The sequence below is a fragment of the Hemicordylus capensis genome, chromosome 2, assembly GCF_027244095.1.
Source record: "Hemicordylus capensis ecotype Gifberg chromosome 2, rHemCap1.1.pri, whole genome shotgun sequence".
Taxonomy (NCBI): Eukaryota; Metazoa; Chordata; class Lepidosauria; order Squamata; family Cordylidae; genus Hemicordylus; species Hemicordylus capensis.
Window position 1 is genome coordinate 326,475,903 of NC_069658.1, and position 17,481 is coordinate 326,493,383.

At 44.2% G+C, this 17,481-nt stretch overlaps 1 protein-coding gene across 2 annotated transcripts in view; it reads right to left on the reverse strand.

Moving 5' to 3' along the window:
* The window catches only part of BSN (bassoon presynaptic cytomatrix protein), a 337,777-nt gene that overhangs the window by 243,984 nt on the left and 76,312 nt on the right, over positions 1-17,481 (reverse strand). For both annotated transcript variants that reach the window (XM_053295172.1, XM_053295170.1), the window contains exon 3: positions 13,029-13,877. In XM_053295172.1, the coding sequence (XP_053151147.1) occupies positions 13,029-13,877 (849 nt within the window). The remainder of the gene's footprint in view (positions 1-13,028; positions 13,878-17,481) is intronic.

A 17,481-nucleotide genomic window follows, 5' to 3' on the forward strand; every position in this document is an offset into this window, starting at 1 on the left:
ATGTAATGAGGAGAGTCTCACGATCCACTAAAAGCGGGCTAAGGGAGCCTAGCCCGCTTTTAGTGAGTTGTATGCTGCCACAGGAGCCATGCGGCTCCCGGCAGCAACTCCACTAATTCCTCTTCCCCTTAGCCAAGGTTAGCAGAGTGAGCGCTCCACTAACCGCGGCTTTTGGATTGTGTGTTGCTGTGCCACAGCAACTCATGAGTAGCCCCCTGACCAGGAGACTAAAAAGCAGCCTCCCGGCTCAGGGGTCTCTCCAGCATGCCCTGCGCAGGGCATGCTCGAACTACCAGGGGCCGCGCAGCTCCCGAACTCCCAAGCCCCCACCGGCTCCGTGACAGAGCCGGCAGTCATATGCGCAGCCACAGCGGCCACCCAGGCAGGGCTTGCTGCTCATCTGCAGAGAGATGAACCTTCAAACCCTCTGGAGGCAGGTCTCACTGATCGTGAGACCCACCTCAATGTATACTATATGATGGAAGTTTCCCCCAAAAAATGCTAAAGCAAGCATGATTCATCCCAACCAAGATGCTCAAAGGCCACTAAACCATCCTTGACCATGATGTGGTTGTTAGACTCTAGCTACATACAGGTGAGAATGACTGGAGAGCAGAAGTGTCTCATCTTCACTTGCAGCTCTCTTCAATGAGGAAGTGAAGTGCCTCCTCATTGTCCCCACTATACCCCTAATGCAAACTCTGAGTAGAGGACACTCTACTCAGTAGAGGACTTTGTGCCCTCACTGTAGCAGTTGGAATAGAAACCCTTTTCAATTATCACACAGTCCTTTCCTGTATTCCAAGCCTAGTGGAGTATTAATATAGGGTTGCAGGGGCCAGGCAAACCAGGTCATGGGCTGCCAGCTGGCCTCCTTTGCTTTATGGCACTGAGCTAGGCTAAGGCTTTAACTAAAGGTAGGGAAACCAAACTATCCTAGATAAAATCCACCAAAGACCGCCATATGTGAACAGCTCCATTAGGTATTTTTGTTATTTGAAGTAACTATAGAGTCTCCTGTGTAGTTATTTCAAGTAACTACTTAACTGATGGACTGCCTCCTCCTCACAGCACAATTACAACATTGCTTCTCGGCAGTAACAGGTACACTGTAGATGGGAGTCATCACCTCTCCAGAACATGCTGAGGCAATGCCCTTGGCTAGAGTCCTCTATGTCACATTCACTTCCCATCCTCCTCTACCTAGCAGGCTAAGACTAACTCTCGCTCATTTCAGCTTGCATTTTCTTTGCTGTTTCCAAATGTGATTGTTACATGGCAGTGTCTTCTGAAATCTTCTGCTTCACAGAATTGCACGTCACTCCCACCAATCAAGCTTCATCATTTTGATCATGTGTAGAGACTGCTGAAAGTGTGTCACGTACTGTATGGCCAACTAATGGAAGCACAGCATTGCTTGAAACAGAAATCTCACCTCCACTGGGAGCACAGCCTGTATTATCTTTTAACAGGTTCAACTGGGCTTGTCTTCAAGAGTTCAGGCCCCTGGCGTATTTGGAGCCGCATCTGCTGACCTTAGTGATGCAGAGCTAGAATGGTTAAGCAAGGGAAGGGCTGCAGACAAAGAGAGAACTGCGATCTACACAGCTGCTTCCTGCAAGAGCAGTATTAAAGTCCTTAAAAAGAAAAGCAATAGCTCATCCCTAAGCCTCTTGCAGACTCAGCCTAGCACATCATGCTTTCTCCCTCTGAAAACTATCTTAAACTGCTACTCACAAGTTATGAGTTTCCTAGAGCAGTACAAAGGAGTAATTCACTTTCAAAACAAATGGACAACCAAAGTCCTCTGAACTTTGGCAGTCTCTGTGAGGAGACCGCCCCCCCCCCAAAAAAAAACATAAAGATCATGAAATTGGCTTGGAGAGGATCACATGCCTTATTCAGTCCAGTCTCTGATATAAGGCACAGGACTCCTGCCCTAATGCATTCCTGAATTTTCTATTTAATTCAGCATTTCACAAACTTCTGATAGTGAAAGCATAGAATTTTTCTCAATTAATGTTAGAGGTTAGAGGGATTACTTCTTGTCTTGGTGTCTCACTGAGAGAAAAATGGCTGAGGACAAGCAGCTTCAGGAGGCAAAGTGTAGACTGGGAGAAGGATCAGCAACCCTCTTTCCACCCCCCGCCCCACTCCCCAGTTTAGACTGCCTTCCTCCCCAGGGCTGGCTCCAGCTGGCAAACTGCTCTCCTGCCAGGCCCTCTCTTACGAGAACTCCAAGGAATGATTCATACCACCACCACCACCACCACACAAAGACTATGGGTAGTGAAAGAGTCCCAGGCAACAGCAATGGGCTCTTATGGGATCCTGGATCCTAAGCAGCTGCCCAATGATGCTGACCCCTGATGCTGGTCCTTCTCCCACCCCAGGCTTGTAGGAAATTAGCAACCATCTGATTCTGACACATGGGTCCCTTACTGTCCATACTCAGTTTGTCCTTGATTTCACCTCTTCTTTAAAACATCCAGCAAGGGAATTTCACAACTCCCACAAGATAATTGCTTGATGACTGTTACACTGGACAGTTTTCTATCGTTCATGCTCCCTTCTTAATTAGTTTGATCAGGCTTCTTTTGCTTTCTTTTGGGAAGGTTCCAGGTTCAGTCCATCTCCAGACAGGGCTGGGAAAGGTCCCCATCTGAAACCTTGGAGAGCTGTTGCCAGTCAATGTAGTAGACAATACTGAACTAGATGGATCACATCTTTGACTCATTCCCTTACCTCTGGCTACCTGCTCATGTGCAAGTACAGGCTGCTTCCAATCTGCCCATACATAGAGACGGGAGCTTAGCGCGTCTGTCTCTTGGGGGAATCCCACAAGGCAGCACTGCATGTCGTGCATGGCACTGTGGGCTTCACAGAGACCAGGACAATGGGTCCTAGCCTCAAAACAATCCACAGGGATTGAGGGAACAAAGGACCAAGCAACAAAGGATCATCTGGGAGGATGGCAAGGTTTGGGAAGCCTTCCCCCTGCCCAGCAGGTCATGTGAATAGCCCCACAATATAAGTAAAGGTAGTGACATTGATCAACAAATTTGTGGAATAAGGAGTGTTATACATTTTAAATAGATATAAAGTAAGAATATGTCATGAGCTTGAATTAAAGTTGGTATGTGCAAATAAAGAAGAAAAAATATCTAACTTGAAATGGTTCAACAAGTCATGTATTCTAATAGGACCTGACCCTGTGGGGGCCCTGGAAGTTGTGTCACTGACTGCAAATGTCTAGAAAGTATCACAGGTTTGTGGAATTGGCTGTGTCTTCAGCACATCGGAAAATTACAAGCAAGGTGGTTGCTGTGCTCCTATATTTTCTGAACACTTCCATGCTGATCACCTGAAAACTGAAATGATTATATTTCTATTTTGCAAAGCTATGCTGAAAGCTGCTACTTAAAGTATATTCTATAATTCTCTATACTTCCTCAAATATGGGCAAAAATGGGTGGTCTCTAGTATTTCATGAAACATGAAGCTTTATCTGTCATATCTAACTAAAGGGAAACCACCTTCTCCCAAATGCAGGGTGGAAACTGTCCCATTCTGAGAGAGACTGGAAAAAGCTGTTCTCATGAACTCTGGATCAAGGAGCCTTTTCAAATTGTACTGTCAGCCCGAATAGACACAGTATACAGTTTCCCAGAGGCCAGTTAGAGCTGTAGGTGATATCTGGGCTACAAATACCTTTTGGTTGTGGTCACATGACTTGCTGAAAAGGGAGACTTGAGTTACATGAAAGATGCATACACAGACTCTTTTCTCAGGCTTCCCTTTTCAGTAAGCCATGGGACCAGAAGAACAAATCCATGCATCTGACAACACAAACTCAAGCTCAGGAAAACTTGTGACACAATAAATGTGTTAGAATGGAACCCTATATGTGTGTGCTTGGAAGTAAATCCCACTGTGTTCAGTGGGACATACTCTCAAATAGGGGGCCAGTGTAGTGTAGTGGTTCGAGTGCTGGACTAGGACTGAGGAGACTTCAAATCCCCACTTAGCCAAGAAATTCACTGGGTGTCTCCGGGCCAGTCACGCATCTCTCAGCCTAACCTACCTCATAGGGTTGTTGTGAGAATAAACATAACCATGTACTCTGGGCTCCTTGGAGGAAAAGAAGGATATAAATGTAAAAATAAATAAATAAGAATAAGTAAGTAAGCAAGTGTTCATAGGACTGGAGACTTTGAAGATGTTTTCAAGACCAGGTCTACCCAGGCTTTGTAACCCGGGCTAAAAGGTCTACTCGACCTAAAGATCTAAAAGGTCTACCCAGCTAAAAACCTGGGTGTACACCTTCTTCCCTCACAGCCCAGCCGTGTGGATGCTTGGGCTGCTGCCAGCCCGAGTGTCCATAGAGCTGGGCAGAAGAAGCCTCTGGCAGTGGTGAAATCCCTCAATGCACTGCACTTCTTGCGTGGTGCACTATGAGGTGACGGGTGACCTAGCCTGCATGTCCCCCTTGCTGCTCCTGGAGCGCTCAATGCTTCGGAGCCCAGGAGCAATGAGGATCGTGTCAGGGAAGGCAGGCAGGCAGGCAGGCTCCTGCCTTCCACACCCTAGCCCTAGCTCATGGGTCTTGTGAACAAACCTTTAGTCTTTATGGTGCCACACAGGGGCGTAGCAAGGTTGGTGTGGGCCCAGAGACAAGTTTTTAAAATGGGTCCCACCCCTCACTGAAGCACAGCTCATGAAGTAAAGAAATCTTAAATGAGGCTGAATAGTGGTAGCAAAAAGCATAGTAAATTTTCTCTCTCTCTCTCTCTCTCTCTCCATATCCTATGTGCCACAATAGAACATCATCCAAAATTATTTTTTAAAAGGTTTTGTAAATTGTGGACAATGCAAGTCATTTAATGGTACTAGAGAAAGAGATGCTGTTCTGGTAGCTCCAGGTCTTAACACTCACATCAATTTTGGAGGATGAATACAACTGAAGGAATCCCGGGCAGGTGTGCGGCTGGGGGAGTCAGTCATGTGACTTGCCTCTGGGGCCCCCCAAGGTAGTGGGCCCCCCAGACAACAGTCTCCCCTTGCCCTATTATAGTTACGCCCCTGGTGCCACATAACCCTTTGTTGTTTTTGCTGCAACAGAGTAACACAATTTTACCAATAGGCATTAAATCAGTTGCCTCTTTACTCTGTAAATCTGGAACAGATAAAAGAGCTTCACCACTGCAGCAGTCTTCCTTCCTTTCATTCCCTGCAGAAAACTTACACTGCTTGTAGCCTTTAGTTTATTATTTACCAATCCTTAATTAACATTAGCTTCAATAGTGCACTGTTTATACACAAAAGTAAAATACACACTAGTACAGCTACATTCTCTGTTTTTGTAAGCACAGGAAACAGTTACATAAGCAGATGGAATTGTTTGTTGAACCTTAGCAAAGGGACAAGTTCACACTGCTACAACTGTGCTGCTTCTTCTTTTTTTTTTAATGTATCTTCAATTACTTCTGAGTGCAATGAATGATCCGGTGGAGTAGCTCACCAAAGACACAAATCATACAATCAGTTGTGTAGATTTTTCTAATCTCCTTTCCAGGACAAAATGCATTGCATTGCTGCAGCTAAAATGGGATCTTGTGTTTGGGAAGAAAAGCAGAGCCCTCCAGAGCCAGCACAGTGTAATGTACCTAGAGTGGGACCAGAGATACCAAGGTTTGAATCCCTACTTAGCTAAGCTATGAAGCTCCTTGAATGACTCTGGGTCAGTCAGAATCTCCCAGCCCAAACTACTTCACAAAGTTGTTGCAAGGGGAATGGGGAAATCCCCATGTATGCCACCAGCTCCTTGAAGAAAGGGGATAAATGTGAGAAATGGAAAAAGCACAATTACAGTTATGCTGATGACTGTGGTTATGCTGTATGTAAAGCATCCCTGCTCCTGCCAGTCGTAAGCCCTGGTGCCCATGGTGGCTGGGGGCCAGGACCGGCTGCTGCCCTATGCTGACCCTGCCTCATGGAAGGGCCACCTCTGATTCTAGGTGCTTATTAATTGTGACCTAACAGAGCGTAATTGGTAAAGAGCACACCAGCCAGATGTCAGTCAGTTTGTCTGTCTGTCTTTTTAAATAAGCATTCTTGCTAGGTTGGTAAGCTTGATATATTACTTTTCAGACCTGTCCCTCTCACTTTTACGGAACCATGCCTTATACTGGCTCACATGGATCCAAGCCACAGCTTCTGGCACACTGATGCTGATCTCTCCATAGAATGCTGCAGAGCCCATTTCTGTACTTTTAACAGATAATTTCACAGTAGCATTCTATTCCCAGTCTCTGGGCTGCAATTCCAAAGCTCTGTGGGGCTCTGATGCACACAAGAAAGGCTGTGCTAGCACGATTCTTTGTAATATTAGGGACTGACTGATTTATTGACTCCTTTGTTTCAAGGCCACTGTCCCGGGTTTCAGTGTCAGGAAGTGTTGCATATGTCAATTTTATTGTTGATCAAGGCTTCTGGGAGTGTTTACCCCATATTTTCAGATACACAAATGCCTTTCAAAAACTACAGAAAATGCATCAACCTGAGGTGCGAATGAGGGTCCTGCCCTTTGCTACAAGGGACCATCCATAAAACACACTGCACTTTTTAAAAAATAAGTGAAAAAATTGCGGGAATAACAGCCCCCCACCCCCACTCTAACCACTTTTTGGAAGTCCCTATAGACTCATTGGAGCTCTTCTCACGATCTGTAAGAAGAGCTTCTGTTGAGTCTGCTGGGAGAGCGGGCTTAGCCCGTTCTCCCCACAGATGATCAAAGTGCAGCCCCACGGATGATCAAAGTGCAGCCCTGGGCAGCCAGATCGGCCACCCACACAACTGCTGGCTGTGATAGAGCCTGTGGGGGCTGAGAGGATCGGGGGCCTCGTGGCCCCCAGAAGTCCCATGATACCCCACGCAAGCTTCCTGGAGAGACCCCCAAGCCCGGAAGGTTGGCTGAAGCCTCCCGGTCAGGGGTCTACTCGAGCAAAAAAAAAATGAGGTTAACAGAGCACTCACTCGTTAACCTCATTTAAGGGGAGGGGGAATTATGTGGGCTAGCCACCTTGGGAGCACAGAGCTCACCTGCAAGCCTGGTGGTTCCCACAATTACTGGGAAGCAGGCTAAGCTACCTTAGCCCACTTCCCAGTGATTGTGGGAATAGTCTCACAAAGTTTTTAACTTGTCTGTGGTTTTAAATTGTTTTAAGGTTTTTATTTTTAATTTGTTTTATGTTGTTGTAAACCACACAGTGATGGAAGTTTGGGGCTTTCTACAAATTTGAGAAATGAAATCAATCCATTAAATAAGCTTTTGTAATCCTCTTCCTCCCTGTTTCCATTATTTGCCCCACTTTTAACCAATAGCTAATTTCCACTTCATCACTAACTGCTCCCCACTCCTCCTCAGTTTCTGACATTATTTATGGACTGTCCTTATGTATGAAGTTACTCTGGGCTTTATTCAGGGTTTTATCCAAATGTCATTGAGGTAGCTCTTATTGTGCAATGTATAATGTGCACTCTCTCTCTTCATTTTTCAAATACAAGGAATATGAAAATATATTGTGCTGCCCTTAATTTAATGGTACTTATTCTCCTACTTCATTCATATATATATATATATATATATATATATATATATATATATATATACACACACACACACACACACACACACACACACACATATACACACACACACACACACACACACACACACACACACACACACACGATACACCAACTACTGCTGACACCACCGTACTCCAGTGTTACACAGTTCACATGTTCTGTGCAAGAAACTGTTATTACTCAATGCACACAGAATGACACCATTTGGCAACCTTTTCTGATGGGGAAAAAGGGAGGGAATGCATAGCAAAAGATCTTAAGTTTTAAAATAAAAATAAATAGTAAAATAATTTACTATTTCTCATTTAAAGATAGGTTATCAAAACTTGCTACCTGTGTATTTATTTGGCACATTTCTATACTGCTCCATATGCAAATCTCTGGGCAGTTCACAATCCAAGAATACAACAATTAAAATATTAACACAATAAACCCTCATCCAGAGTCATGATTTTTTACACAGGAGTAGAATGTTCTACTCCTGAGCAGACCCATTGGTTACACTGGAGGCCTCCCAACTTTTTCAGGTCACAGAACCCACAATAATTTAACATTTCACTCCAGGGAAGTGCAGCAGTGACCCTCACATCCCAAGCATTGTACCCTGTGTGACTGCACAATTCACTGAGAATGTGAGATCTCAGCTAAGAAAAATGAACACTTCAAATCAAAGTGATCCATACTGAAGATCCATACTGTAACAGCTCAGTTCTCAGCATGTCAGCTGCAAGGTAACCTGTTACTGACCTAAAGGCAATCTGGGTGCTCATCAAGTGCATTCTACAGGTTAGTCACCCGCAATCATCCAATTTTTTGCTTGGTTTCTTGTCAGCTGTCCTTGGCACAAACCTCCTAAGTACACACAGTGTCTTCTTCCCATCCAAGCCAAACACAGATGACAGTGCTTCCCTTTGTGAATGTGGTCGCATCTCTGGGGGAATGTCTGGCATGTTGTGTTTCATAATGTCTACACAGATCAACCCCTTGCTCAAGAGAGCCTCTGCCAGTTATATATTTGGAGGAGGGGAATTATCCCTCACCACAATTCTTTGAGGGCAGTTTCAGATGAACATTGCCCTGCACACATGAGAACATCAATTGCCCTGATGTCACTGGTGGATGCGCCTATGTGCTCTTGGCACATTCTTTAATTGCACAGGAGGGATGCTCACCTGAATCACCCCTCTACACGCACTTCATCAAGCAGCCCCAATCATCATCCAATGTCATTGCTGCACAACTTGCAGGCCTACTTCTCTTTGTTGCAGTCCTCCAACTTGTTTTCCAAGATAAACATCTCCTGTCAGTGGGTAGGATGTTTCTGCATCACAGCACCACCATAATTTCAAATTGTATTTCTTTGACTTGCTTGAAATGTGTTGCCAGAAGGGACAGCAGCTCATCAACTGCTGGTCAGACGCAGGAATTTAGCTGTGCTGCAAATGCTACTCAAACAAGGTCCAGATACCTGTAATGGTTGCCAGCTTGACAATTACTCTTCTATCCTGTCATGTGACTTTGTCACCGAACCTTAAATTACTTGTAATGTCCTCACCATCTCAGCTGCATCATGGCACAGAAGGACTCAAATTTACTGTCCATGCAGCCCTTCCTGATTGGCATGAAACACACCAGTCAGGTCTAGCAGGCCAAGATACACTTTCAGTTCTGTTAGGTCAAGATGCTTCTATCAGAACACAGGAAGCTGCTACCTATTGAGTCAGACTGTTGGCCCATCTAGATGGCCATCAGACTAGATGGCTCTCCAGGACTTCAGGAAGTCTTTGGATTCCTCCCTCAGAGTTTACGATGGTTCCCCCCTCAGATCGCAGGGGAGGGAGTTGCTTCACTCACTGCCTCCTGCTGGATTAAACTTCTCTTGGTCTGGCCTATCACCAGAGGATGCAGACCCCACCTCAGCACTGTACAGTGGGTGAGTAATAGACTGGTTGTAGACCACCTTTTGCCATTTCTGCTCGTCATATTATTGCTTGGTACATTTACTGGCAGGTGAATAAGGTTCAGCAGACTGTTCAGTGCCAAACCCTACCTCTACATCTTCTTGCTCTCTCCACCTGGAACCAAGCTCCAACACCCCACATTCTGGGCTGTATCCCAGCAGGAGAAATGAAACAAGGCCAGTTATGTACTGCAGGTGGTTGAACCTCTGATGCCAGGCTTACTGAAGCTGATATGTTGTGATGTCATGTTGTGGTTGCTACTGTTGTGATCCTTTTGGCTTTGTTCTGCGGGATAAAATCCCTGCTTCTGCAAAGTCAGATGCTTCTGAATGCTTTACTTGCTTCAAACACTAGGTCTGACATTGTGGGAGGGGCTAGTTTCACCTGCCCTAACTCAGAGCACAGAACTATACAGTGCCTCAAACTAGTTTTGAGACACTGTCATCATCTGGGGAAACAAAACTGACTTTTCCAAACAGAAACAGGTTGTTCTCCCCCATCCCAAATAGCTTAATAGGAGCATGGGATAGAAACCATCCCACCTTAGAAATCCCATTCATTTCTGTGGTGTTTTTTCTCCCAATTGACTTATAGAAATCACCCCACTATAGAAAGTTCTGGGGTGGTTCCCCCCACAATTGACTTAAGTTAGTTAGTTAGTTATAAGTTTATTCGGTCATTGACCAGCAAAGAATTGACTTAATAGAAATCCCCCCACAATTAAATAGAAAATTAAATAGAAATCCCCCCACAATTGACTGTGGTGGGGTGGATAGAAACCACCCCACCACAGAAAGGCCATTCATTTCTGCGGTGGTTCCTCTCCCAATTGACTTAACATGGGAATGGGATAGAAACCACAGCACCATAGAAAGCCCATTCATTTGGGGGTAGTTTTCTACCCTGTGTCATATTTTTATTAATAACATACATATAACTGGTGAGGGGCCATACTTGTGGACATATCGTGTACTGGAGGACAGATAAGAGTTCGACAACAAGAGTGAAGCTGGGAGTGCAGTGGTTTGCTTGTTTACACACTTTTATGCAGCTGGGGGTGGAAATCTACCCCAAAATCAGGATGAGGGTTGAAATGATTTAAAATATAGATAAAAAATCTAAAATGTAAAACATTAAAAGTAAGAATTAAAAGCCTAATTAAACAGGCATGTTTTCAGATTTATCTTAAAAACATCCCGAGAAAAGGAAGTTTTATTTTTGCTAAGAAGCACATTCCAAAGACCCAGGGCAACCCTAGAAAAGTTTCGGTTTTGAGTCACCCCCAACCAAGCCGGTGGAAACCACAACCAGACCTCCCGTGATGATCTTAATAGGAGGTGGTTATTCATGCAATGATTTTTGACCTCTGGGGAAAAGGGGCCTCTTGGATTTCTATGGAAATCTCTAAAATGTACTCCGCTACTTGTCTTGTAACTTCAGTGGCACTCTCACTCCTACACAAATGCAGCTCTGTTGTGCTCTGAGGAACTGACGGCTGTTCAGCAGCAGCTAAAGAAAGCCAGAATCCATTTAAGTTCTGTAGGAAACATCTATATACACTTAAACTACCAAGACAGCATTTTTTTTTTCTTTTGGGAATGGAAGGGTGTGGTTGGGGCTAAAGGGAATTATAAACAACTTGAAATAGGGCCAAGTAATCAGGGATTGGGTTTCATGTCCCACCCACGTAACAGCTGGGCTAGCAGTGCAGCACCCCACCTCACAGTCATGGAGCTGCTTCAGTGCTAATTTGGATGAAGAAGGCCAACAGCTGGGTGGTCATCTATACCAGTGCCCAGAGCATCTTGAACTGGGACCTATGCTTGGACCTAGTTTGCTCTGCTGAAGAGCAATGGGGTGGCAGGGAGGGAGGAAGAGATTGCCTGACTTACATAAAGATAAATTCTGAAAAGGAGCTAATGAGAGGAAACAGCACCCTGAAAATCAAAATAAACTGCTCTGAACAATAAACTTTATTCTACATTTTTGTGCTTGTGAAGAGCAAAAGTAAATATATTCAACATATAAAATTGTAGGATCCATATTATCTAAGAGCCAGTTCACATGATATATCCAAGTCAGACCTGTCCACATTAGATTAAGGAGGTGGATTAAAAATTCTTTGTAGTGTCAGGGATTCCAATCCTGTATATATTTTATATCTCCAAGGGTTTTTGGATAAAAGGGTTTTACTGTACTTCAGACACACAAAATTGTTTTTAAATAAGATGGCCATGGGTTGACTTTAAAATCCTAAAAAATATACAAATGGCATATTTGTTGCTAATTCCTCCATTTTCTAAGTTCTTTTTCTAAAAATGAAAATATCTGATAAGTTGTCTACAGTCTGAACAACTGCATCAAGCCATGTGAGTCCCCTACCAATCCTCAGGATATTGGACATTCACAAACAAGATAAAATCATTGAGTATTACCAGCTTCTATATCTTTTGGATAGACTCATGAAGGGGCTGGAAGTGATATGGCAGTGGCCATCTCTGCATCATCAACATTATTGTATTTTAGAACCTTTATTATGAATCAGATTCTAGCAGGACTGGATAAATAGTTCATATGCATTTCCAATTAGATGAGACAGGGTGACCACACCATCTTCCTAGAAATTCACTGTTTTCCCATTCACGATGCACTGGATTCCCTAGGGAAAGTAGCACAACATAATTCAGGCACTATTCATCTTTACATATAAAGGTGAGGCCTTACTCCTTCTGATATGATGGATATCTGCTGTCTCATTGACTAGCATCTTGCCTTTAAGCACCAGAAATTAAAGCCCAGAATGCACACTCAACACATTTTTCAGCCCGAAGTGCTTGAAAGAGATGCCAGTGTGGTGACACAAGACTCTTGGTGGCTTAGAAACTTCCTACCTCCTGTAGGGAAAAAGACCCCAAAAACCAACTCTGTTCTCAACTTCTGTAACAGGCACAAGCACTCCTCTGTCCTCAACTTGGCAGCCAAAGGATTATTGCCAGGATCTACCATCATGAATTGTAAAGCGCACTGCCATTTCAGCTTGTTGTCCAACCCAAACACAGTAAAACAGCAACAAAATCCAGAACAGCACTACCTCCTTATCCATATTTGACTAATGTCTTTGTTCCTTATGCACAGTGCTAGTTTCTCACAGAACCTCACCATCTCACACCATGAGAAAACCATCATTTTGTTCCCATTTTTTACACCCCACCAAAAGGGTGTAAAAAATGAGAAATTGCACAAATCACTTACTTTGGTGTATTTTTTAATCATACCAGTATAGTTATGATTTGCCATCAAACCAATAAAAACATGCATTGCTGATCATATCCTTTTGTATACCCACCTCTGGAAATGCACTGGTTTTTTAAATATTGATAAGGATTTTCAGTTTAAAAAGGCCATTTACTGACTTACCTCCACCAGATGAGGTGTTGGGTTGAATCCACACATGTTGCAGACCTGCTGCTTACAGGTTGTACAGGTATTATAGTTGGAGGGTTCCCCAGAGCCCACGTTGATCTCTGCTTTGCAGAGGGGGCACAAAACCCTTGCTTTCGGCACTTCCTTTGGCTTGATAACTTGTTCTGCTTTCACTTGCTTTGCAGCTGGGACAGTTCCAGCCTTACCCTGCGTTCCAGGTGCAGTGCCTGGGGCTTTAGGGCCAGCTTCTTTGCTGGCATCACTGAAAACAATTTTTGGAGGCACTTTGCCAGGGGACTGCTGACTCAGTGGGGTGGCCTCTGGCTGGACAGACATGAGTGTGCTTGCCTGGGTCAAGAGAGAAGCCCCAAACCCAAAGAGCTTCCCAGTGAGGCCCTCTTGGGGTTGCTCTTGTGCCCCAGCAGTGGGGGGAGGTGCTGCAGTCTTAGCGGGGGAGTCTCCCACAGTCTTTCTTGGATCAGTGGACGAAGGCTTTGCTTGCTGATGCTGAGGGGAAGACCTCACCACTTCCTGAGGAGCAGCAGGTTTTGGCTGGGCTTGGCTGTGTGGCTCTTTCTGTGCTGAAGCTGGTAGTGGTTTGGGGGGCTCGGGCTGCACGACACCAGCACTCGGCCTGGGGCTCGGCTGCATAGTTCCGGGTGGTTTCTCTGGTCCTGTCGCCACTTGGGGCTGTGGTTGTGGTTGTGGCTGTTTGGCTGGGGAATGGGAAGGGGAAAGTGAAGGGGAGTGTAGCTGCTGCTGGCTTTTGGAGCGGGGTGCCGTGGTCATGTCCATCCCCAAAGCTCTCTGCATCTGGCAATTCAAACATAACCATTCTTGCACCTAGGAAACGAAAACAAAGGAACCAACGTCATCCAATGAGGAGGACACATATACACACCATGCTCATCAAACAATAAGTTCTGACTGCCACTTATTTGGCAACACAAGTACACAGAGCTCTGTTCCTTATTGAAGGTTATTTACTGAAGACTATTATTTCTACCCAATGAGCAAAACCTTTTACAGGACCAGAATTCGTACATGTCTATAACTTCCTCCTCTAGAGAAATATTTTTTCAACTCCATAAATGTAAGTGTTAGTGATTCTTGGGGCAACTACTGCTTTTATTTCAAGTCATCAAGTGAAGTTTCTGTTCCTCTTAACACAACCAGCACAAGTTTGCTTTTATAGGTTGGTTCATACTCAGTGGGGGCCCTACCTGAGCACCTCAGAAACATGCCAGCAAATGTACAGGCATGTCACATCTGTGTGAACATGTCTGAGCCACCGTGATCAAGCAAATCACAGCTGACCCACACATGGCAGACATGTGGAGGCATCAGTTAACACAAGTGGCACTGCAGCGTTGACACAGTTTGACTCAGCTCAGCAGCAGCCCTAGGTGCTCCCAAGGGGTGACCCCTGCAAGTGAGCTGGCCTTGTGTTTAGTGGCTAGGTTCAGCTCAGTATACTCCCTCCAACATGTAGCTGATCTAGGACATCCTGCAAAGTGAACAAACAGTCCACCTGGCAGCAGTATGTAAACCATTTTGTTGGGGCACACTACTGATGTTTCATGCATCTTAGGCCCCAAAGCTTTGAAAAGTTGTAATCGTAGCAGTCACTCTAATACAAGGAGGGAAGGCACAGTCTTCTTCATCTTCTCTTGGCATACAGCTGATTGAAAGCAAGACATACTTTCACTCAATAAATACAAAATCCCTAGATACAGAATGAAAACTGTGACATGCCTTGGCTAAGGACTAACAAATGAAACATTCTCCCCATGAGAGCCATACCCAATAGCACAATAATATCTGAATCAAGTTAATTAAAGAGGCTTTATGGGAGCTGCAAGTCTTTTGATTCTTGGAATCCCCAGGGCACCATGTGACTGTACAAATACTAATATATAACACACTGCTTGCTGAATAATCACAGTTTTTCACAAACTGGAGTTTTTCTGAGGCAAGCAATTATAGTATTAAAAAGAAGCAGAATCAAGAAACACCTTCCAAAGAGCAAAATAACAGTTGAGAACTTCAGGGCTGTTATTGAGGCAAACGGCAGCATCAGTATGTCCAACTGCTCTTCTACAAAACAATAATACACCCTGTCTGAAACCCGGCCCTGTCCTCCTGATCTCCCCTAAACATCCCCCTTATCCTATTGCTTGCCTGCCCTTCGATTCTACCCCCACCCAAACATCCTCACTCCAATCATAGCCGTCACGAGGCAGCTAGAAGCCTTATGTACTGCTTTTCAGCAGCTGTCAACATGAGTAGGTTGAGAAGACTACGTACTAAAGAACACATTCTTCATGGGGCCACAATTCTGAGAAGCCACACTAGACATTTGGGTCATAGTAATTCTATACCTGCTGAAATGCTATGGGTGGTACAGAGACTTAAGGAGTGTAGGTAGGACCTGATGCAGTGGGGCAGGTGCAATCTATCTGCGTCATCCCCCTAAAATGGATTCCACTTTTGTATTTGCCCTTATGAAGCATGGCAAATGTTTCCTGGTTCTTTACACACAGACTTAGTGATGTATGGATCAAAAAACATGTGGATCAGAACAGAATCCACAGCCATTTCAGTTTCAACATCCCATTGCTTTGAAAGATAAGCAGACATATAAGCAGTCTTCCTAATCTTCATTAACAGAACAAGGAAACAGGGTTGCATTTGTCCTTGAAGGCAACAGATGCAGGAGCATAGTGATGAGTAAAGAGACATCAGTGTGGAAATGAATGAATTCAGCGGTCTTCCATGTCCTGACATTCATTTTCAAGAACTACAATCACAAACTGCAATATTGCATTAATAAAATGGTTCAACTGTAGTGAGAGGGATATAGATCAATGACAGAGCTATGTGCTTTTTATGCACAAGGTTCAGCCTCCAGCATCGCCAGTTAAATAATAGGTAGCAGTAACTCAGAAAGACTTCTGCCTGAGATCCTGGAGAGCTGCTGCCACTAGTTAATGGTGGATATTGATGGGCAATATGGTCTTCCTTTGTATAAGGCAGCTACATATGTTCAGGAAACTAAGAACAATGAGACTCCTGTGTGTTCCTTTCTCCTAATATCTGGGACAGGGACATCCTAATATCTGGGACATCAAATTACCTCTTTTGGTCCTTTTTCAATCTTACAAAATAAAAAAGAAAACCATGCTGCTCTGAAAGCGGGGAGGGGGAAAGAATAGAGAAGGCAGAGTTGGAAATATTCTATTATCTCTCTTATGTCAAGGCAACCTCTGCCTGGATATATGCAAAAGCAGAAAGGAAAATTCTCTGAGATTTGTATACACAACCACATCTCTGTGCCATAAACATCGACTATGCAATTGGCAGTCTCACTATATACTAATATTTGAAATAGCACACTTATCTGAGATTCTTCCAATCGCACTGGCGCAGCAACTAGTAATTGCTTTACTTAGCAGGAAAGCTGCAAAGGCTGTACTAAGACAGCAGCACCAGGGGAGACTGAACTAGATGTTCCAGCTCAAAGTGCTGTCAGGAATCTAGATCGTTGCTCATCTGTGCAAACACTCCCACCCTGCTCTACCTGACAACTTGTGTACTTGCATTTGGAAAGGCAGCTGGAAGGGGGAACTGGTGCAGAAAAACAGCAGGTAGGAAAATAAACACCCTCGCCTCACCTGCCATGTCTCTGTTCAAAATCGGTCCCTCAAAGTTGCTTTTCTTCAGAATAAGCAGCTATTGGGGCTGCATTTTATGCAATTATATGTAACAAGCAGTTTGTTCCTCTGGCCTTTGTATGTTTCATGGACTTTGTATGTTTCATGGACGTAAGTTTTGGGCAGTATAAAAATGTGTCACATACATATATACATACTGACCCCACTTTTACCCCACAGGTAATCCTATCAAGGAGTTCTTCTGACAGTGGCATAACTATTTTGCAATAGCAAAACTAACACATCTCATTTGCATGACTAACAGTCCACTCCTATACATAGTTCCTGAAAAGTAAATCCCACTAAATTCAATGAAGCTAAGAAAGTACACATATAACAGCAGCCAAATTAACTTTTATAATAACAGAGTCAAGGCTATGGATTCTAATTCAACCTCAAGTACTGCTTTGTTTCTACTCCCTAACTAAGAGACCCTGTTGCTTAAATGAAAAGATTTCAGGGATGTCCCATAAATGAAGCCTTAAAAAATAAAAGGCTACCCACAGAAAATCATTCCTACAAACTTTTATTTATAGCTGTTTGAGAGACAGATCTTCTCTCACATTTCCCATCCCTAAATGGCGCAATGGGGAAATGACTTGACTAGCAAGCCAGAGGCTGCCAATTCGAATCCCCGCTGGTATGTTTCACAGACTATGGGAAACACCTATATTGGGCAGCAGCAATATAGGAAGATGTTGAAAGGCATCATCTCACACTGCGCAGGAGATGGC